This window comes from Schistocerca cancellata, chromosome 4 (genome assembly GCF_023864275.1).
Source record: "Schistocerca cancellata isolate TAMUIC-IGC-003103 chromosome 4, iqSchCanc2.1, whole genome shotgun sequence".
NCBI classification, from domain to species: Eukaryota; Metazoa; Arthropoda; class Insecta; order Orthoptera; family Acrididae; genus Schistocerca; species Schistocerca cancellata.
The window spans coordinates 452,738,400-452,762,120 of NC_064629.1; the positions used below are offsets into that span (position 1 = coordinate 452,738,400).

The window sequence follows — 23,721 nt, forward strand, 5'->3', positions numbered from 1 at the left end:
CCACGCATGTTCAGGGACTTCAGCACAGGTTCGGTATTAACGTATGGGCAGGTATTCTGGACGATCATCTGATTGGGCCATATCTCCTTCCACTCAACCTAACTGGTCCTGCGTACTTTATCTTCCTAAAAAATATATTGGACCTGTTCTTGGAAGCTGTGCCACTGAATGCCCGTCAGGAAATGTAGTTTCAGCATGGTTGTGGACCAACTCAGCACGTGAAGTTTGGAGACATCTCAGCAGAAGATATGGTGAAAGACAGGCGCAGGTGGTCCAGTCGTGTAGCCTTCGCGATCGCAGGATTTAACTCATATGGACTGCTTCTTGTGGGGTAGTATGCAAAGTTTAAGTTACGAGACTCCTGTAGAGACAGAGTAAGATCTGCTGGCACGAGTTATGGCTGGTGTACTAGTAATTGAAGACACGCCAGATGAATAGAAAATGTATACCAGAACTTGTTTCATAGGTACAAAGTTGGTGGTCACCACATTGAGCCGCTGTTTTAATGCATCAGTATGGTTCTGTACGTACAGTAGGCTGGATTCTTTTTTGTTTTGGAATAATGTGAACACACAGTGTTCAAGTTTTAATACAAACAAATGAGCTTAAGTGACAGATGGATGTTCCATCATGTTTCCTTTCGAATTGCTACGTAATAATTGTACTGTTAAAATAACTTACGGGTTTGCTGCCGGGTGACGTCGTCGAACACCACCGATATTTCGACAGGAGCACTCCCTGCCATTAAGGCACAATTGCAAGGAAGAAGAATTGTGCAAGGAAATTTAATACCTTGGTTCACAGAGGAGAAACAAGGAAGACACCACACACAGAACAAGTGTCAACACAAACAAAGATAACCAACATCAGAAATATCGATAGTTACTATTAATCAACAGGTGAGGTAGCACTAATTCTGTCCCTATGTTTTTTGATGAGACAGAGAGAGCGCCGGATTTCAAGCAGCATTTAAACAAAATCCACCATCTCTGTTAATAAAGTTGCTTGATAGTTTGATTTCAACAGCTTCCTTAATAACACTATCCCGATAGCTGGACGTGCAAGCCAGAATCACCGTGTTGTTGTATTCCATAGGATGACCGGTGTCAAGGCAATGTTCTGCAATAGAGGATTTGCTCGGCTTTTTTAAGCATGTGTGACGCTGATGTTCAATACACCGGTCTTCCACAGTCCTGACTGTCTGACCAATATATGACATGCCACAACTGCATGAATACGATAGACCCCAGCCTTACGCAAACCAAGATCATCTCTTACGGACGCCAACAGGGCCTTAATGTTAGAAGGTGGTCGAAAAACACATTTCACATCATATGTCCGCAAAATACGGCCAATCCTGTTGAAAATGCTTCCTGCGTAAGGCAGATAGGCCGTAGACTTAGGTGCCACTTCGTTGCTATCGTCACTCACCCGTTGCACAGAAGGCTGATGGCGCAACGCACGTTTGCTCTGCCTCTCGCTATAACCATTCTGACGAAAGGTGACTTAGAGATGTGATAGCTTAGCCGCCAAACTTTCAGGTTCTGAGATGACGTGGGCCCTGTGAACTAAGGTGCGAAGTACTCCTTCACGCTGAGCTGGATGGTGACAACTATCAGTTCGCAGATACAAGTCTGTGTGGGTAGGCTTCCCATAAACAGAACGTCCCAACGTACCATCAGTCTTCCTTTTGACAAACACATCAAGGAAGGGAAGGCATCCATTCTTTTCCACTTCCATAGTGAACTGAATATTCGGGTGGATTGAATTCAGATGTTCCAAAAACCGGTTTAAATTCTCACTACCATGAGGTCAAACAACAAAAGTATCGTCTACATGTCTGAAAAAAACACGCAGGTTTCCAGGTCGCTGTCTACAGTGCACGTTCCTCAAAGTCCTCCATAAACAACTGGCCACAATAGGTGACAACGGGCTTCCCATTGCAACTCCATCAGTCTGTTCGTAGTACTGACCATTGAATAAAAAGTAAGTGGAAGTCAGCACATGTCGAAACAAATTTGTTAACTCTACACCAAACTTAACCTCAATTAGCTGCCACGAATCAGAGAGAGGAACGCGAGTGAAAAGAGAAACCACATCAAAACTGACTAAAATATCAGTAATTGAAACGCAATCACTGCAATCGACGTAAGAAATCTGCAGAGTTCTTAATGCGGTGTTCACACCTACCTACTAGTGGGCTCAACAAACTAGCAAGATGTTTAGTTACACGATATGTCGGCGCTCCAATATTAGAAACAATAGGCCTCAACGGAACAGCCTCTTTATGGACCTTAGGGAGGCCATATAATCTAGGTGGTACAGCACAGTAAGAAGTAAGACTCTTAGTCTCCTGTGACAACGAACTTTTCTTCAGGAGGTTACTTGTCTTTCTCTCAACGCTCTTAGTAGGGTCAGTACCGATTTTGCGATACGACGAATCAGGAAGTAGACACTGCACCTTTTGAATGTAATCGTGCATGTTCAACAAAACGGTAGCGTTTCCCTTGTCCGTTCTCCCCCCCCCCCTGTTGGTTGTCTCGTTCTCCCCCCCTGTTGGTTGTCTCGTTCTCCCCCCCTGTTGGTTGTCTCGTTCTCCCCCCCTGTTGGTTGTCTCGTTCTCCCCCCCTGTTGGTTGTCTCGTTCTCCCCCCCTGTTGGTTGTCTCGTTCTCCCCCCCTGTTGGTTGTCTCGTTCTCCCCCCCTGTTGGTTGTCTCGTTCTCCCCCCCTGTTGGTTGTCTCGTTCTCCCCCCCTGTTGGTTGTCTCGTTCTCCCCCCCTGATGGTTGTCTCGTTCTCCCCCCCTGATGGTTGTCTCGTTCTCCCCCCCCTGTTGGTTGTCTCGTTCTCCCCCCCTGTTGGTTGTCTCGTTCTCCCGCCCCTCTTGGTTGTCTCGTTCTCCCGCCCCTCTAGGTTGTCTCGTTCTCCCGCCCCTCTTGGTTGTCTCGTTCTCCCGCCCCTCTTGGTTGTCTCGTTCTCCCGCCCCTCTTGGTTGTCTCGTTCTCCCGCCCCTCTTGGTTGTCTCGTTCTCCCGCCCCTCTTGGTTGTCTCGTTCTCCCGCCCCTCTTGGTTGTCTCGTTCTCCCGCCCCTCTTGGTTGTCTCGTTCTCCCGCCCCTCTTGGTTGTCTCGTTCTCCCGCCCCTCTTGGTTGTCTCGTTCTCCCGCCCCTCTTGGTTGACTCGTTCTCCCGCCCCTCTTGGTTGACTCGTTCTCCCGCCCCTCTTGGTTGACTCGTTCTCCCGCCCCTCTTGGTTGACTCGTTCTCCCGCCCCTCTTGGTTGTCTCGTTCTCCCGCCCCTCTTGGTTGTCTCGTTCTCCCGCCCCTCTTGGTTGTCTCGTTCTCCCGCCCCTCTTGGTTGTCTCGTTCTCCCGCCCCTCTTGGTTGTCTCGTTCTCCCGCCCCTCTTGGTTGTCTCGTTCTCCCGCCCCTCTTGGTTGTCTCGTTCTCCCGCCCCTCTTGGTTGTCTCGTTCTCCCGCCCCTCTTGGTTGTCTCGTTCTCCCGCCCCTCTTGGTTGTCTCGTTCTCCCGCCCCTCTTGGTTGTCTCGTTCTCCCGCCCCTCTTGGTTGTCTCGTTCTCCCGCCCCTCTTGGTTGTCTCGTTCTCCCGCCCCTCTTGGTTGTCTCGTTCTCCCGCCCCTCTTGGTTGTCTCGTTCTCCCGCCCCTCTTGGTTGTCTCGTTCTCCCGCCCCTCTTGGTTGTCTCGTTCTCCCGCCCCTCTTGGTTGTCTCGTTCTCCCGCCCCTCTTGGTTGTCTCGTTCTCCCGCCCCTCTTGGTTGTCTCGTTCTCCCGCCCCTCTTGGTTGTCTCGTTCTCCCGCCCCTCTTGGTTGTCTCGTTCTCCCGCCCCTCTTGGTTGTCTCGTTCTCCCGCCCCTCTTGGTTGTCTCGTTCTCCCGCCCCTCTTGGTTGTCTCGTTCTCCCGCCCCTCTTGGTTGTCTCGTTCTCCCGCCCCTCTTGGTTGTCTCGTTCTCCCGCCCCTCTTGGTTGTCTCGTTCTCCCGCCCCTCTTGGTTGTCTCGTTCTCCCGCCCCTCTTGGTTGTCTCGTTCTCCCGCCCCTCTTGGTTGTCTCGTCATCCCCCCGTTTTGGTTGTCTCGTTATCCCCCCCTTTTGGTTGTCTCGTTATCCCCCCCTTTTGGTTGTCTCGTTATCCCCCCCTTTTGGTTGTCTCGTTATCCCCCCCTTTTGGTTGTCTCGTTCTCCCCACCCCCTGTTGTCTCGTTCGCCCCCAAATGTTGGTTGTCTCGTTCGCCCCCAAATGTTGGTTGTCTCGTTCGCCCCCAAATGTTGGTTGTCTCGTTCGCCCCCAAATGTTGGTTGTCTCGTTCGCCCCCAACTGTTGGTTGTCTCGTTCTCCCCCCACTGTTGGTTGTCTCGTTCTCCCCCCACTGTTGGTTGTCTCGTTCTCCCCCCACTGTTGGTTGTCTCGTTCTCCCCCCACTGTTGGTTGTCTCGTTCTCCCCCCACTGTTGGTTGTCTCGTTCTCCCCCCACTGTTGGTTGTCTCGTTCTCCCCCCACTGTTGGTTGTCTCGTTCTCCCCCCCTTTTGGTTGTCTCGTTCTCCCCCCCTTTTGGTTGTCTCGTTCTCCCCCCCTTTTGGTTGTCTCGTTCTCCCCCAACTGTTGGTTGTCTCGTTCGCCCCCAACTGTTGGTTGTCTCGTTCGCCCCCAACTGTTGGTTGTCTCGTTCGCCCCCAACTGTTGGTTGTCTCGTTCGCCCCCAACTGTTGGTTGTCTCGTTCGCCCCCAACTGTTGGTTGTCTCGTTCGCCCCCAACTGTTGGTTGTCTCGTTCGCCCCCAACTGTTGGTTGTCTCGTTCGCCCCCAACTGTTGGTTGTCTCGTTCGCCCCCAACTGTTGGTTGTCTCGTTCGCCCCCAACTGTTGGTTGTCTCGTTCGCCCCCAACTGTTGGTTGTCTCGTTCGCCCCCAACTGTTGGTTGTCTCGTTCGCCCCCAACTGTTGGTTGTCTCGTTCGCCCCCAACTGTTGGTTGTCTCGTTCGCCCCCAACTGTTGGTTGTCTCGTTCGCCCCCAACTGTTGGTTGTCTCGTTCGCCCCCAACTGTTGGTTGTCTCGTTCGCCCCCAACTGTTGGTTGTCTCGTTCGCCCCCAACTGTTGGTTGTCTCGTTCGCCCCCAACTGTTGGTTGTCTCGTTCGCCCCCAACTGTTGGTTGTCTCGTTCGCCCCCAACTGTTGGTTGTCTCGTTCGCCCCCAACTGTTGGTTGTCTCGTTCGCCCCCAACTGTTGGTTGTCTCGTTCGCCCCCAACTGTTGGTTGTCTCGTTCGCCCCCAACTGTTGGTTGTCTCGTTCGCCCCCAACTGTTGGTTGTCTCGTTCGCCCCCAACTGTTGGTTGTCTCGTTCGCCCCCAACTGTTGGTTGTCTCGTTCGCCCCCAACTGTTGGTTGTCTCGTTCGCCCCCAACTGTTGGTTGTCTCGTTCGCCCCCAACTGTTGGTTGTCTCGTTCGCCCCCAACTGTTGGTTGTCTCGTTCGCCCCCAACTGTTGGTTGTCTCGTTCGCCCCCAACTGTTGGTTGTCTCGTTCGCCCCCAACTGTTGGTTGTCTCGTTCGCCCCCAACTGTTGGTTGTCTCGTTCGCCCCCAACTGTTGGTTGTCTCGTTCGCCCCCAACTGTTGGTTGTCTCGTTCGCCCCCAACTGTTGGTTGTCTCGTTCGCCCCCAACTGTTGGTTGTCTCGTTCGCCCCCAACTGTTGGTTGTCTCGTTCGCCCCCAACTGTTGGTTGTCTCGTTCGCCCCCAACTGTTGGTTGTCTCGTTCGCCCCCAACTGTTGGTTGTCTCGTTCGCCCCCAACTGTTGGTTGTCTCGTTCGCCCCCAACTGTTGGTTGTCTCGTTCGCCCCCAACTGTTGGTTGTCTCGTTCGCCCCCAACTGTTGGTTGTCTCGTTCGCCCCCAACTGTTGGTTGTCTCGTTCGCCCCCCCCCATATGTCTCGTTCTCCCTCACCCCCAATGTCTCGTTCTCTCTCCCTCCCCCCCCCCCAATGTCTCGTTCTCTCTCTCCCCCCCCCCAATGTCTCGTTCTCTCTCTCCCCCCCCCAATGTCTCGTTCTCTCTCCCCCCCCCCACAATGACTCGTTCTCTCTCCCTTCCCCCCACAATGACTCGTTCTCTCTCCCTTCCCCCCACAATGACTCGTTCTCTCTCCCTTCCCCCCACAATGACTCGTTCTCTCTCCCTTCCCCCCACAATGACTCGTTCTCTCTCCCTTCCCCCCACAATGACTCGTTCTCTCACCCTTCCCCCCACAATGACTCGTTCTCTCTCCCTTCCCCCCACAATGACTCGTTCTCTCACCCTTCCCCCCACAATGACTCGTTCTCTCACCCTTCCCCCCACAATGACTCGTTCTCTCTCCCTTCCCCCCACAATGACTCGTTCTCTCTCCCTTCCCCCCACAATGACTCGTTCTCTCTCCCTTCCCCCCACAATGACTCGTTCTCTCTCCCTTCCCCCCACAATGACTCGTTCTCTCTCCCTTCCCCCCACAATGACTCGTTCTCTCTCCCTTCCCCCCACAATGACTCGTTCTCTCTCCCTTCCCCCCACAATGACTCGTTCTCTCTCCCTTCCCCCCACAATGACTCGTTCTCTCTCCCTTCCCCCCACAATGACTCGTTCTCTCTCCCTTCCCCCCACAATGACTCGTTCTCTCTCCCTTCCCCCCACAATGACTCGTTCTCTCTCCCTTCCCCCCACAATGACTCGTTCTCTCTCCCTTCCCCCCACAATGACTCGTTCTCTCTCCCTTCCCCCCACAATGACTCGTTCTCTCTCCCTTCCCCCCACAATGACTCGTTCTCTCTCCCTCCCCCCCCCACAATGACTCGTTCTCTCTCCCTTCCCCCCACAATGACTCGTTCTCTCTCCCTTCCCCCCACAATGACTCGTTCTCTCTCCCTTCCCCCCACAATGACTCGTTCTCTCTCCCTTCCCCCCACAATGACTCGTTCTCTCTCCCTTCCCCCCACAATGACTCGTTCTCTCTCCCTTCCCCCCACAATGACTCGTTCTCTCTCCCTTCCCCCCACAATGACTCGTTCTCTCTCCCTTCCCCCCACAATGACTCGTTCTCTCTCCCTTCCCCCCACAATGACTCGTTCTCTCTCCCTTCCCCCCACAATGACTCGTTCTCTCTCCCTTCCCCCCACAATGACTCGTTCTCTCTCCCTTCCCCCCACAATGACTCGTTCTCTCTCCCTTCCCCCCACAATGTCTCTTTCTCTCTGCCTCCCCCCCCCTCAATGTCTCGTTCTCTCTTCTTCCCCCCCCTCAATGTCTCGTTCTCTCTCCCTCCCCCCCTCAATGTCTCGTTCTCTCTCCCCCCCCCCCCCAATGTCTCGGTCTCACTACCCCCCCCCCCATGTCTCGTACTCTCCCCCCCCCCCCCAATGTCTCGTGTGTGTGTGTGTGTGTGTGTGTGTGTGTGTGTGTGTGCGCGCGTGTGTGCGAGAGAGAGAGAGAGAGAGAGAGAGAGAGAGAGAGAGAGAGAGAGAGAGAGAGGGGGGGGGGAGTTTTTTTTTTTTTTTTTTTTTTTGGAATGAATGAAGTGGTTCTTACAATGTGTATGAAGTACACTTCATAGCGGCAACTTTTGCTCATCGCAACTATTGGAAATCGTAGTAGTGTCTCTATGTTGTTAGAAGAACGTAATGCATTGACGTAACTGAACGCTGTGCTCGACATTTAATGACATTCTTGATTATGATTGTCATGTGTATGGTAGAATTGTTCCACCTGTACAATCCACAGCTCATTCCTCGAAATGAACATTTTTACGAGTACTTATTGACAAATGTTCTCCCACACGATCCAGTACCATCTCCTCAAATGCTATTGTGCAGTCAATTAGCTGTCAAAACGTTCATCACGTTCCTGTGACCTCAACGACCCAGTTTCTCGTACGTTACTAGACACAGCGATAAATGTCACCCAATTAGAATAACACTTGTTGCAAAACTGTTATCTGTATATTCTCCCTGCTTTCTGGGTGTTATATCATGCAGCACCACACGTTAATAACATATCTGTAAGAACTTGTAAGAAGCAATAATCTACTTTCGGCAGATAATCATTAACTGTATGCAGTGTTAGGCTACATCGTGATTACACCGCAGATTGTTGTATGTTGTGTTTTAATGTAGTTCTGTCAATGTCCCTACAGCATGAAGTTGTTTGTTATGAAACAAAAATGGTTCTGAGCACTATGCGACTTAACTTCTTAGGTCATCAGTTGCCTAGAACTTAGAACTAATTAAACCTAACTAACCTAAGGACAACACACACATCCATGCCCGAGGCAGGATTCGAACCTGCGACCGTAGCGGTCGCTCGGCTCCAGACTGTAGCGCCTAGAACCGAAAGGCCACTCCGGCCGGCTGTTATGAAAAATATACAGTTTAAAAACACGGCTCTCGAAATCACTGCTTATTCAAGCCTTCATGCTACCCGAAATATTCATCTTTGACTAATGGTTTCCTGTACCAAAAGAGGAGGGAAGAAGAAGTATGGAGGGAGGAGGAGGGTACGGGTACGGGGACGGGGTCAGGGTCAGGGTCAGGGAGAAGTTTAATTCAAATCCCAGTCTGGTTAACGATATATAAGGATACACTTACATACAACGATGACAGTGCGTTCTCTACTTTTGTACAGTTGAGCTAGAAATAGTCTCCCGCTATATCGCCGTTGACGAAGCATTACTACATAATCTTCCTTTTCTTATTCCTTGCTGGCGCTCCACAATACCCAGCAATCTTTAAAGTCTGGTGCAATAGCTTCACTCTACCGTGCAATGTTTGGTACCTCTAAACCATTCCCGTTAAAGCTTTAGCAGTAACCATAGGAAGTACCACTACCTAATTTTTAATTTAACGTAGAAAATCTTTTCATTCAGCATGTCAGAACACTACAATATCTTAGAGTAACAATGAACTTCAAACGAACGTAATGACGAGACATAGCACGCGTCCTGCAATAATTCCAAACCACACTTATCAGCTGATTAAACAATGTCCACTTTCCACCACATTCGTACTATCATTATAGTCATAATCAGCAGCAGCAGCAACAGGAGCATAGACAGGGTCATTATTATTCACTGGAGGACTATCTCACAGTGATACAGGCATTGTCTAGGTAATTCAAATAAATACCTCAAAATATACAACACACAGAACACGTGAATTGCGAGGATAGGCCGGCGGGAGTGGCCGAGCGGTTCTAGGCGCTACAGTCTGGAACCGCGCGACCGCTACGGTCGCAGGTTCGAATCCTGCCTCGGGCATGGATGTGTGTGATGTCCTTAGGTTAGTTAGGTTTAAGTAGTTCTAAGTTCTAGGGGACTGATGACCTCAGAAGTTAAGTCCCCTAGTGCTCAGAGCCATTTGAACCATTTTGCGAGGATAGGACGCGTGGTAGGCCATGGCCTGATTAAGGAACTATCCTGGTATTTTCCATAGTGATCTAGGAAAACCACGGAAAACTCAAATCAGGAAAGCCAGATAGAGAAACTCTATCCTCCCGAATATCTGGTCATTGTCTCAATAGCTGCAATGCCCCATTCAGTTGTTCGCTATTGTAGAATGTTCCTTCGTTTAGACACGATTTGTTTCAAGTAGTAACTAACATAAAATACAGTAACGCTCTTCATCGGCCAGAGCTTCTTGTGAAGGCGGTAAACAGTGACTAGGTTTGGAAATGTGACAAGATGTAGTAGTAATTCCCTTCGATCACTACAGACTATGCAAATCCTCTAAGTAATCTTCAGCTGTGTAGTATGCATTGCGTGTGATGATTCTCTCAGTTGCATTTTTAAACAGGCGTCTTTAAGTAATATTTTTCATTTATTTTAACAGTTGATTCTGTAATGTTATTCGCTATGTAGTGGCACTACCTAGTTTTCAGTGAAATTAGTAACAAGTAATAGGAAAGTAGCGAAATATTGCGGTAGCAACCGCAGTGGTAAGCGTAATGGGGTGACATGTGGGTCAGAATAATATGTACGTAAAAGGATAGCATGTCGTGTAAGATCCTGCCCACTCGTAATATAGGGTGCCTAGGAAGCTGTTTTTTCGGATAGCTCGACAATATACGAACAAATCATATTAACGGAATTTATTACAATAATTGAATTGACAATACTTAACTTAGCCGTTTTCACAACGAAGTGTGGCAACAAACTGGCGACATGCAAATAATAAATGTCCTTCGCTATATACAATTTCCACGCAAGCAATTGATATCGATCACAAGTCTCAGCGAAACAGTTAGGATGACGGCTCGTCCTCTAGTGCGGCTCTTCCAGAGCGTCGTCTCGAGCGGCCGAGGCTAGCTGGAGCAGCACTTACATTCCCTTCAGGTAGAGACCGCTTTTGTCGTGGTGTGGTCCTAGTCAGTGTACTATTGGCTGACATCGTCTCACTGCCTTCTTTGCATTTACGTTCCACGCCGACATGCCGGCGCTTGATGTTAACGCTGGAACACGTCGCGCTAGCTGTACTCAGCAGGAACTTGCTCTATGTAGCAATTACAGCCAAAACGAGCATGGCAGCCTCCACTGGCGTCCACAGTGGGTGCATACAGGGCGTGAGTCGCCATTTCATAGAGGAACGTCGTAGCAGAAGTAGGTGAACACCACTGACGTAAAGGCTGTGGCCTACTGCCAGGCTGCTGGCTGTAACGCGGCATGACAGCGTCACATGACACCTACGTGCACATATCCTCGGCCGGACGAAAGCAGCTGTCCATGAACCAATGCTGGCCAAGGACACTTTGCCTCGCTGTGCTAACGACGTAATGTGTATTTGAAGTTGAATAAAACATTTCTCTCGATCAGCAGTGTGTTTCTGGGCCCATTGGCTCGTCGCTACCTGCACTCATCGTAGCGAGTGCTGTCAGCACTGGACAGAGTGAACAGCGGAAGGTGTACCGCCCCCAGCGATTTGACGTCTGAACCACAGTATATGATATCTTTATCGTAGGGTGAGTGAGACTGTTGTTTATGTTTTGGCATCAATCATAGGGTCAAGCCCTAGGGGCCATTCTAACTGGAGAGTTGCTTTTATGAGGTCAGAAGAAGCTATGGATGTCTCCCAGTTTCTGGGAAATTCTAGGGATGAATGGCTACGGCCCATGTGATGTACACAGTGCAGTTTACTTGGGCTTTTTGCCCCTAGAGCCGAGTCTGTGGCAGTTGTTTCACCTGTCATCTTTCTGGCCGTATGACGAGGGAGTGTAGGGAGTCCAGGTGGCTCAAGATTAGACAGAAGAGATATATGTTGTAGTTCGAGTAGCTAAATAGTGTTTTGTCTTCGTTATTGTTGTTATGGCTGAGTCTGTCAAAATGGTTAAAGGTTATCCAATAGCGAAATTAGATATTGAAGGTGTCATCCGTGAGGAAGCTATGCAATTGGTTAAACAGTGAGCACAGTTAAGGCAGAGAATGTTTTTGTGAATAACAAGTTTGCAGAAAGGATGAAGAGTGGGGGCTGTTGAAATCTGATTCTGGGGTTGAATCCAGCTGTTGCAAACCTTGTTACTCCTTTTTCTGGTAGGTAATTTGAGGATGGGTTGTCATTAGGGGAGTATCTCTTGTCATTGCTGAAATAGGGGGTTGGTCAGACAAGCAGTTGTTGCAAATGGTAAGATTACACCTGTCAGGAGAAGCGTAGTCATGTGTACAGTGCATGGGAGCACTGCACAAGGTGGTAACTTTGAACTACTCGGGCAAGGAATGGAACAGATATACATGCAGTAAAATAGTCTCCGGTTTTTCCGTTAACAGTTTAGTGTAATTTCTAAGAAGCACAGTGAAACCACAGAGGATTTTGCCGATAGGTTTAGGAAGCTTAACTTGCATATATAGAAGCTGAGACAGAATGATGAGGCGAATAAGGTGTTCCTACAGGAGGTCGAGCAACAGGCACAAAATGCTTTCCCAAGGATTTTCGCACCTGAAATGTCTAGAAAGGTGCACATTGGTGTGCCTAGGGTTCTCCATTTTACAGTAAGGCTAGCAATGGAATTCGATGAGGCTGGTGGTGCGACAGACATAAGGGACTGGAGAAATGTGTTCACACCAAATACAGAATGTTTCCATAGAGGGCGTAAAGAGCAGATGCAGAGGCAGTACTGTGTCCCACAGAGTAAGAGGGGGTGGTATGAACTGCCATCGGTTTGGTGGGAATAACAGAAATAATATTAGTGGTGTGGGTGGTAGAAAACACCCGTTAAACTTGAAAGGGAATCCCGGGTATGCCGAAAGGCGTTCCCAGTAGAAACGGAAGTACTGAATGTAGAGTCAGAATGTGCCACAGTGCGTGTAATAGGTGGTAAGAGGTATAAGTTTTTGTTCGACACAGGAGCGCGTGTGAGAGTGACCTCCAGAAGTTAATGAGTAAGAAGCAATGGGACCCACCATGCTACAATCTCCGTGGAGTAGGGAATAATGATATGTGACCACTGTGGTCGATAATGGTGGATTTTAGGTTAGATCCAACTAAGTTTAGGCAGTGCGCGGAAGCGGTTTGATGACATGTTGTGGAACTTAGTGGGAGGCCATTCCGACTTGGGGTAATCGTCGTCAATGTTAATCAGTCTCAAGGAGTGTTTGTTGTACAACGCAATACAGTTAAACCACGTACAATGCCATTATGGCTTAATTTTCATGATAGTGTGTAGAGAAGCACCGGGAAGTCGCTGTGGGTGAACCAAGTGCGTGACTTCCTGGTTGATATACTGCATACAGTGGAACTGCTGAAGGACAGTGAGGTATTAGATGCAGCCTGTTGTATGGTAAGGTGGAGTATAGTACGAATACAGGAAAGGGATGGAGGTAACACGATAATCATTAATGTGGATAATTTTGACGTCGAGGAGGTTAAGTTGTTAAAGGGAACGTTTGTGGCGGCATTATAAATTACTGATGAGGAAGACTCCTGCCCCTAAACTCCGGTAGGTGGAACCTATTGCTGGTAGAGACAATAAAACCTTGAGACAGCGTCCTCCTCCCAATAGCTCTCCTACCAACTGCCAGTTCCAATCACACCTATCACTACCCTGTCTTCCATCATCCTCACCGGCTCTCTCCTAGCTTGATCCAGCTGTGACTGAAGGGCACAGATCTTCCTTTCCTGTTTCTCTATCAATCTATTCCTGTTGCATATTTTGCGGCTCAAGGAGAGTGCCTCAGATACCTCTTCAGAGTACTCCACACTACATCCGACCCTCCCCCTCCCCCTCCTCCGGTGAAACTATGTACAAAGTTCTCACAATGCTTCTCACTACGGTCAGATAACTTCAATAGTGAAGGGAATAAACCTTACATACATAAAACTAAAGGATTATTATGAGTTGCACCATGTTCATTTCGCTATAAAAAGAATGCACCTTCTGGTGAACGGTCAAATTCGTTACTAGCGCGAATTCAGTAACGTCAGACGTATGTAAACAAATATTAGACTGAAGTCGAAAAATTCAAAACAACTCTGATATTCCCTAAACCTAACATAGAAATGTCCACCCTTCCTTTGTGTGACAAGAAAAGCCACTAGTGCGCCCACAGCAATACGTATTCATAAAATACGCCCAAGTGTATATGGATAATTATGAGCGCCCAGTTCGGTATGCAGACAAATCTGACCTAGAAAACTACTATCAAAAATTCACTGTAAAACAAACCTAAAATATAATAAGCAGTAAATATACTGCGAAAGGTATTCAAAATGCAAAACAGACGGTAGAGAACAAGAATACGATGAATGCTTTGTTTTGACGATCACTATTTTAGAATATTTATAGATCTATAATATTCTGTAACTGCTTGAGAACACTATTAGGTAACTAAAGTAGAAAGAAAATGACACGTCAGTGTGAACAGAATCAAAAGTTCATGCCAACATCTACAACCTGCAATAACAATGAAAAATAATACGTAAAATACTCTCAAGCTACCGACGCAAGTCCCACCATAGCTTGTTCAAAACATATTTCAAGGGGAGGACGTCTGGTGTTTATTTCCTTGACGTCTGAAATGAGATGCATATTTTTATGAGGCAGGAGCTTTATTTCACGCCAGGATTCCACCAATTTCCAGCTTTATCCAAAACATCACTGATACAGTACTACATTACAGAAGCTGCAGTTGCAGTGATCACCTCATCATTGTCACACATCCGATGTTGATGGTTGTTGTTGTTGTTGTCTTCAGTCCAAAGAATGGTTTGATGCAGCTCTCCATTCTATCCTGTGCAAGCCTCTTCCTCTCAGAGTACTACTGCAACCTACATCCTTCTGAACGTCCTTACTGTATTCATCTCTTGGTCTCTCTGTACGATTTTTACCTCACACGCTTCCCTCCAGCTCTACATTGGTGATCGCTTGATGCCTCAGAATGGGTACTACAAACCGGTCGTTTCTTTCAGTCAGGATGCACCACAAATTTCTGTTCTTCCCAATTCTATTCAGTACCTCCTCATTAGTTACATGATCTACCCATCTAATCTTCAGCATTCTTCTGTAGCACCACATTTAAAATGCTTCTATTGTCTTCATGTCTGAGTCGTCTATTGTTCATGTTTCACTTCCTTACATGGCAACACTCCATACAATAGTTTCAGAAAGGACTTCCTGACACTTAAATCTATACTCGATGTTAACAAATTACCCTTCTTCGGAAACGCTTTTTTCGCCATTTTACATCCTCCCTACTTCGACTACCATGAGTCATTTTGCTTCCCAAATAGCAAATCTCATCTACGACATTAAGTGCCTCATTTCCTAATCTAATTCCTTCAGCGTCACATGACTTAATTAGCCTATATCCCATTATTCTCGTTTTGCTTTTGTTGCTGCTTATCTTAAATCCTCCTTTCAAGACAATGTCCATTCTGTTCAACTACTCTTCCAAGTCCTTCGCTGTGTCACCGTCAAACCTCAAAGTTTTTTTCTTTTCTCCGTGGACTTTCTTTTCTTTAGTTTCCTTTACTGCTTGCTCAATATACAGATTGAATAACACCGGGGATACGCTATATCTCTCCCTTTTCAATCATTGCTTCCCTTTGGTGCCTCTAGACTCTTATAACCGCCATCTGGTTTCTGTACATAATGTAACTAGCCTTTCGGTTTTACTCCTGCCACCTTTACAATTTGAAAGAGTATTCTAGTCAACATTGCTAAAAGCTTTCTCTTGGTCTACAAATGCTGTAAACATAGGCTTGCCTTTCCTTAACCTATCTTCTATGAGACGTCGTAGGATCGGTATATCTCTCCGTAATCCAGACTGATCTTTCATGAGGTCGGCTACTACCAGTTTTCCCATTCTTCTGTAAAGGATTCGTGTTAGTATTTTCCAACAATGACTTATTATACTGATTGTTCGGTAATTTTCACACCTGACAGCATCTGATTTCTTTGGACTTGGAATTATTATATTATTCTTGAAGTCTGAGGGTATTTCGCCTGTTTTATACATCTGTCTCACCTGATGAGTGTGTTTTGTCATGAGTGTCTCTCCCAAGGTTATCAGTAGCTCTAACGGAATTTTTCTGTTCTGCGGCCTTGTTTTGACATAATTCTTTCAATGCTATATCGAAGTCTACATGCAGTTTATAACTCCCTTCTCATCTTCATGTATGTCCTCTTCCATTTCCATAATATTTCTATGAAGTACATCTCCCTCGTATAAGCTCTTTGTAGACTCCTTCCACTTTTCTGCTTTCCCTTCTTTGCTTGGGACAGATTTCCAGCTGAGTTAATGATATTCATGAAGATGGTTTTCTTTTCTCCAAAGGTATCATTAATTTTCCTGTAGGCAGCACCTACACTATGTGATAAAAAGTATCCTGACACACCCAAAAACAAACATTTCTCATATTAGGTGCTTTGTGCTGCCACCTTCTGCCAGATACTCCATGTCAACGACCTCAGTAGTCATTATACATCGTGAGAGAGCAGAATGGGGTGCTCCGCGGAACTCACGGACTTCAAATGTGGTCAGGTGATTGGGTTCACTTGTCATACATCTGTACGTGAGATTTCAACACTCCTAAACATCCCTAGGTCCACTGTTTTCCATGTGATAGTGAAGTGGAACCGTGAAGGGACATGTACAGCACAAAAGCGTACAGACCGACCTCGTCTGTTGACCGTCGGAGACCGCCGACAGTTGAAGAGGGTCGTAATGTGTAATACGCAGACATCTATACAGACCATAACACAGCAATTCCAAACTGCATCAGGATCCACTGCAAGTACTGTGACAATTAGGCGGGAGGTGAGAAATCTTGAATATCATGGTAGAGCGGCTGCTCATAAGCCACACATCATGCCGGTAAATGCCAAACGACCCCTCGCTTGGTGTAAGGAGAGTAGGCATTGGACGATTGAACAGTGGAAAAACTTAGTGTGGAGTGACGAATCACGGTACACAAGGTGGCGATCCGATGGCAGAGTGCGAGCATGGTGAATGCCCGGTGAGCGTCATCTGCCAGCGTGTGTAGTGCCAAAAGTAAAATTCGGAGGCGGTGGTGTTATGATGTGGTCGTGTTTCTCATGGATGGCTTGCACACCCTTAATTTGCGTGTAACTATCACAGCACAGACGTACATTCATGTTTTAAGCACCTTCTTGCTTTCCACTGTTGAAGAGCAATTCGGGGATGGCGTTTGCATCTTTCAACACAATCGAGCACCTGTTCATAATGCACGGCCTGTGGCGGAGTGGTTACACGACAATAATATTTCTGTAATCGACTGGTCTCCATACAGTCCTGACCTGAATCCAATACACCTTTATGACGTTTTGGAACGCCGACTTCGTGCCATGTCTCACCGACCGACATCAATACCTTTCCTCAGTGCAGCACTGCGTGAAGAATGGGCTGCCATTCCCCAAGAAACCTTCCAGCACCTGGATGAACGTATACCTGCGAGGGTAGAAGCTGTCACAAAGATTAATGGTGGGCCAACACTATACCGAATTCCTGCATTACCGATGGAGGTGGCAATGAACTCGTCATTTTTAGCCAGGTGTCCGGATACTGTTGATCATATAGTGTACCGTACCCCAGCGATGTATGCTTTTACATCCTTACATTTCTCCTGTAGCCATTCCTGCTTAGCTATTTTGCACTGCTAATGTCGATGTCATTTTTTAGACGTTTGTGTTCCTTTCGCCTGCCTCATTTGCTGCATTTTTAAATTTTCTCCTCTCATCGATTAAATTCAATATCTCTCGTATTAACCTAGGATTTATACTATCGTCGTCTTTTTACCTACTTGATCCTCTGCTGCATTCACCATTTCATTTCTCAAAGCTACCAATTCTTCTTCCTTTTCCCTGTTGTTGTCAATCGTTTCCTAATGCGCCCTCCGAAATTCTCTAGAACCTCTGAGTCTTTGTTTATTCAAGTTCTAACTCCTTAAATTCCTGCCTATTTGCTGTTTATTCATTTTTAATCTGCAGTTCTTAACCATTAAATTGTGGTTAGAGTCCACATCTGCCCCTGGAAGTGTCTTAAAATTTTAAACCTGGTTCCGAAATCTGTCTTACCGTTTTTTAATCAAAATGAAACCTTCCGGTATATCGAGGCCTCTTCCACGTATACAACCTTCTTTCATCATTCTTGAATAAAGTGTTAGCTGTGATTAAATTATGCTCTGTGCAAAATTATACCAGGCGGCTTCCTCTTTCATTCCTTTCTCCCAGTTGATATTCACCTATTACTTTGTTCTCTCTTCCTTTTCCAACTATCGAATCCCAGCCCACCATCTCTGTTACATTTTCGTCTCTCTTATCTATCTGATTAAGTCCTTTTATGTCATTATACATTACCTCTATCTTCTCATTTGCGGAGCTAGTTGGCATATATACTACTACTACTGTGGTAGGCGTTGGCTTCGTGACTATCTTGACTACAATGATGGGTTCACTATGCTGTTCATAGTAGCTTATCCGCGTTCTGATTTTTTTATTCGATATTAAACCTAATGCTGCATTACCCTCCTTGATTTTGTATTTAAAACCTTATATTCACATGACCAAACGTGTTTCCTCCTGCCACCGAACTTCACTAATTCCCATTATATCTAATTTTAACCTATCCCTTTCACTTTTTGAATTTTCTAACCTACCTGCTCGATTAAGAGATCTGACATTCCACGCTCCTGTCAGTAGAACGCCAGCTTTTGTCTCCTGATAATGACGACCTCCTGAGTTGTCCTGCGCGGAGATCCGAATGGGGGACTATATTACCTCTGGAATATTTTACCCAAGAGGATGTCGTCATCATTTACACATACAGTAGAGCAGCAAGGTTTCGGGAAAAATTACCGCTGTAGTTTCCCATTGCTTTCAGTCATTCGCAGTATCAGCACAGCAAGGCCGTTTTGACTGATGTTACAAGGCCAGATCAGTCAATCATCCAGATTACTGCCCCCTTCAATTCCTGTAGGGGCTGCTGGCCCCCCCTTTAGGAACCACACGTCTGTCTGGCCTCTCATCAGATACCCCTCCATAGTGGCTGTACCTGCAGTGCGGCTATGTGTATCGCTGAGACACACAAGCGGCCCCCTCCCCCCATCAATGGCAAGCTCCATGGTTCATGAGGGGGGGGGGGGGGGGAGGGATACATACGATACATAATATGTATCCATTCTTGCCAATTTAATAGAAGCACCTACAGCACTGGATATTCTTTATTACACAGTTGAGATTCTTCCCAACTGGAATAACGCCAGAGGTATTCCTCCCTGTCGGAAGAGACAGCTAAAAGGAGTCTCACACTTTTCGGCCCTATGAGTTATGGTCCCACTCTATGGTTTGACCGGCCACTTTTAAAATTCTACAGAAGTGGGCCATATGGGGAAGGACGCCCCTACGTGGTGCACAAATTAACCATAGTGCCCTTAGAGTCGATTTCCTGAATCTCTTGTCATGGCTTTGCATATCCACCTGCGATTCAACTTTTTGGGCAAGGACACTTTCTGGGGTATGTCATCTTCTTCCATTGTCTCCTGGCCTCTTTCACCCTCATGACAATATTAAATTTCTCAGCGCCCAGTATCCAGCGTGGTAGCCAGTCCATTGTAGTGGGGCCATCATTTACCCATTTGGTGATAGCCCTCTGACAACACAGGGACTGCATTGCTGATGCCTGAGCTGCAAACTCCTCACATATGCCAAGGAGTAGATGCCTGTCTTCCTGTGGCACCAGGACTCCCAGCAACGGCCACCATGTCAGCTGCCCTTTGCTGTGGTTGGGTGGCGCACGTGGGGAGAGCCTGTGATCATAGTGGGTGGCATCAGGGCGGACGACCCGCCATGAAGCGGACTAAGTCATCTCTTGCTGTTTACCGTAGAGCACCAGCAGTCTCTGAGAAGGGGAAGATCGAATACAGTGCCGACGGATATGACCCTAAATCGTTTCCTTCCCAAGCTACATCATGGGAGGAGCGCAGGGCTAGAGAACGGTTTTTAGTCTATAGCAGAACTGGTGGTACTACTTTTTACCTACAAAGCCTTAAATTTTCGTTGAACAATTGAGGATAAGTTTGGAGAAGTGACCGCGCTGTCCAAGAAGCGAAATGGCACCGTCTTGATTCAGACAGCATTTTTAGCCCAGTCCAGGGGATCATTTTCCATTGCTATCTCCTCTTGCAGTCTGACGACGAGCTCCGCGCAAATTTAGAACTGCAGGTTGTTTATTTCCTCGGGCGCATTTACAGGGGACCCAAAGACAACAGGGTAGCTACCGGTGCCTTCATGTTGGCCTTCGAGGGCGATTCATTGCCTGAAAAGGTGAAGGTGAAGGTTTACCACAGTGACGTTAAACCATACGTCCCTCCCCCTATGCAGTGTTTTAAGTGCTGGAAATTCGGGCACATCTTCCCGCTGCACTTCCAGCGCCACATGTCGAGACAGCGGATGTCAACTGCACCCAGACAGTCCATGTGTGCCACCTCCCACTCGCATCAGCTGTGGAGAGCACCACTCCTCCTGCTCGCCAGACTGTCCAGTACTCAAAAGGAGCAGAAGATCATGGAGTACAAACCCTGGACTGGTTGACTTACACAGAGGCTAAACGTAAATTTGAAAGCTTACACACCATTCTGTTGACGTCGACATACGCTGTAGCTACGTGCCCATTGCCATCCCAAGTGCCAGTGGTTCCTCACTCTGTGCCACGAGCAGTGGGATCTCTGGGCCACCAAATACATCAACCCCCATGATGGTAGGGCGCAAATCTTCATCTGTTGCTCCCAGAGCACCTACTTTGGGAGCAAGACCCCCCACCCACCCCCCCCCCACCCCCAAAACTCAGGGGACATCAGTGCCCTTCCCCCTGCCAGAGAAGCAACAGCCTCCTCTGGCTACTCACGTGTGGAAGGGGTCCCTTGTGGCCCTCTCTCCCAAGGTCTCCACTAATGTCACGGGCGGACACTCACCAATTACTCACGGAACCAAAACCTGCTGGACAAAGAGCTTCATGGTCTTCCTCTGTGCCTGAAGCTGCTTTGGATAAATCTTCCCAGCAAGCGCCTAAAGAGAATCGAGAGAGCTAGCAAACTAAGTAGTTGTCAGCTAAGACACAGGACCCTCTGGTGGCCCCAACACCACCATTCACTATCAATTCTGCATCTGAGGATGCGGTGGAGATCTTAGCATCCCCTGCGGACGTGGATCTCACTGATGCCTCATCTACCATAGACATGGCTTACAAATGCTCAATCGGTGGCAGCAGGTGACCCTGAGGCATAACCTGATAACCTGACCCCTTGTGCATATCATGTCTTCCCAGCCTCACGACAACGTCATCCTCCAGTAGAATTGTGGGCGGTTTTTTACACCACCTGGCTGAGCTACGGCAACTCTTAAGCTTTACACCTGCTTTCTGCATTGCCCTCCAGAAAACCTGGTGCCCAGAAATGCGGATACCTGCCCTCTACGGCAATAGGGGATATTACAAGAACCGTAGTGACTAAAATAGAGGGTAAGGTGGAGTTTCTGTCTGTCCTGAACTCAGTATGCAGTGAACCTGTGCTCCTTCAAACCCCGCTTGAAGCTGTAGCTGTCAGGATAAGAACGACGCACGAAGAAAGTGTCTGCGACATATATCTTCCTCCAGATGGTGTAGTATCCGTGAACGCATTAACTGCACTGATTGATCAACTCCCTAAACAGTTGCTACTTTTGCGATATTTTAATGCTCATAACCCGTTGTGGGGTGGCACTGTGCTTACTGGCAAAGGCAGAGTTGTAGAACATTACTGTCACACCTCGACCTCTGCCTCTTAAATACTGGTGCCACCAAACATTTACGTGTGGCACAGCACACATTCGGCCTTTGATCTCTCGGTTTGCAGTCCTGACCGTCTTCTAACTGTCCCCTGGAGAGCACATGATGCCCTGTGTGGTAGTGACCACTTCCCCATCTTTGTCTCACTGCCCCGGAGTCATGCCAATGGATGCTTGCCAGATGGGCTTTAACCGAGGCAGACTGAGAAGCCTTTCTCTGCTGTTGCTGTTCAATCTCCTCCACATGGTAACATCAATGTGGTGGTTGAGCAGGTAACTATATCGATCGTTTCTGCGGCGGAAAACGCGATTCCTCGATCTTTAGGGTGCCCCCAGAGAAAGACAGTCCTTAGGTGGCCGCCGAAAGTCGCTGAGGCACTTAAGGAGCATCGGCGAGCTCTACAGCGGTATAAACGGCACCTTTACCTGGAACACTTCATAGCCTTTAAACGGCTCCGTGTCAGCGTTAACCAACTTATCAAACGACGGAAACAGGAGTGTTGGGAGGGATACGTCTCGACCATTGGGTGCAGTACGTTACGTTCCCAAGTCAGGGCAAAGATCAAAGGAATTTTTGGGTACCACACGTCAACAGGTGTTCCCAAGTGTATGGCGTTCCAGTGTATGGCGTATTATCTACCGACGCAAACATGATTGCTGAGCACTATGCTCGCACCTCTGCGTCAGGGAACTACCCCCCAGCCTTTCGCACCCTCAAACAACGGATGGAAAGGCAAGTCCTCTCATTCACTACAAGCCGCAATGAATTCTATAACGCCCAATTTACAGAGTGGGAGCTCCACAACGCCCTTGCACATTTCCCCGACATAGCTCCTGGGCGGGATCGGATCCCCAGTCAGATGATTAAACATCTCTCGTCTTAATACAAGAGATAGCTCCGCGTGATCGTCAACCGGATCTGGTGTGACGGCATCTTTCCATCGCACTGGCGGGAGAACACCATCATACCAGTGCTCATACCCAGCAAAAACCCGCTTTATGTGTATAGCCACCCTTCCATCAGCCTTGTAAGCTGCTGGAACGTATTGTGTGTCGGCGGTTAGGTTGGGTCCTGGAGTCACGTGGCCTACTGGCTCCGTACCAGGGCGGTTTTCGCCAGGGTGGCTCTACCACTGATGATCTTGTGTCCATCTGAACAGCTTTCTCCAGACGCCATCCACTGATTGCCGTATGACACCACCTGGCGACATCACATCCTTGCCACATTATATAAGTGGGGTCTCCGAGGCCCGATTTTTACCCAGAATTTCCTGTCGCTTCGTACTTTCCTTGTCCAAGTTGGTGCCTCCCATAGTTACCCATATCCAGGAGAATGGGTTCCCGTAAGTCGCTGTATTGAGTGTATCTCTATTTTTAGTGGCCATTAACGGGCTAGCAGCAGCTGTAGGGCCGTTTATCTCACACTCAGATGACTTCCACATTTCGTACTGCTACACCAGTACTGGTGTTGCTGAGCGGCGCCTACTACCACTGTTGCGTAACTTACTAAAAACAATAATTCACCTCGTATCCCTGGACAAATGAACCCCATGGCGTTATGTTAAGGAAACATCTAATATTTCACGGCAGAGCTACTGTAACAGGCCATAACAAAATAGCCTCGTTGTACTGAAAATGTACTCCTCAACGCTTCATATTTGGCTCCAAATGTAACGCCCAGATTGAGAAAATTTCTTCAGTAACAGAAGAAAGGAATAAGTTTTTGGTCCCATAGATATCCTATCCAGTAATTGGAAAGTTGCCGATTTCTACTGAAGCAACACATTGAAATATGCAATCGTAAAGTTGTGAATTCTTAAACACATTGGGTACGACTGCTTCATAATGTATGAAAGGGGGGAAACGGAGACTGTCTTCGTTAAGTCTCAAGCTGTTAGGAATCAGTTATACAGGTCGTTCTGAGGATAGTTTTGGGATGTTTCCAATGTTCATAAAGTCGAACGTTACGCTTGGGCAGAACCTCACACAAACACCCGTAACTGTACTTTCCATAACACATTTACTTCTATTATAATCATGTCAGTTGGCATGATAAAATACCCAAAGAGAAATAAATAAAAGAGCAATTCTTTTCGTAATTCAGTAATTGTCTCCCGTTGCAACCCAAAAGTTTCCATTTCGGCTCAAAGGTGCCTATAATCTTGCTCTGTAATGGTGAAAAAGCGTGGCGCCCTGCGAAGTCATCCTAAGGCTCAGCCACGCTTCAAACAGCAAGGTGTCGACACACGCGAAAAGAAAAAGCACAGGCTCAGAAGTTCATGTGAGGTGTAAGGTGGGCCAATGGTACCGAGTTGGCACAAAATTTCCTTACAATGCTGCCAGACGTTACCGTGGACGTGTCACGCTATGGGAAGGTAGTCACAGCCCCCAACTGCGCACGTTTCACCCCTTCTTT

The 23,721-nt window shown here is 47.7% G+C and overlaps 3 protein-coding genes across 3 annotated transcripts in view; 1 reads left to right on the top strand and 2 right to left on the bottom strand.

Moving 5' to 3' along the window:
- LOC126184910 (uncharacterized) overlaps positions 1 to 23,721 on the top strand; it is a 703,300-nt gene that overhangs the window by 613,814 nt on the left and 65,765 nt on the right. The window lies entirely within an intron of this gene.
- Positions 2,909 to 4,069, bottom strand: LOC126184248 (cyclic nucleotide-gated cation channel beta-1-like). The gene has a single exon (XM_049926616.1). It carries the CDS (start codon positions 4,067 to 4,069, stop codon positions 2,909 to 2,911), a length of 1,161 nt encoding a protein of 386 aa, XP_049782573.1.
- LOC126184249 (LWamide neuropeptides-like) lies at positions 4,116 to 5,942 on the bottom strand. The gene has a single exon (XM_049926617.1). It carries the CDS (start codon positions 5,940 to 5,942, stop codon positions 4,116 to 4,118), a length of 1,827 nt encoding a protein of 608 aa, XP_049782574.1.

Excerpts from the sequence above, each read along its gene's own strand:
- LOC126184249 (XM_049926617.1), bottom strand. The coding sequence starts at position 5,942 with ATGGGGGGGGGCGAACGAGACAACCAACAGTTGGGGGCGAACGAGACA.
- LOC126184248 (XM_049926616.1), bottom strand. The coding sequence starts at position 4,069 with ATGACGAGACAACCAAGAGGGGCGGGAGAACGAGACAACCAAGAGGGG.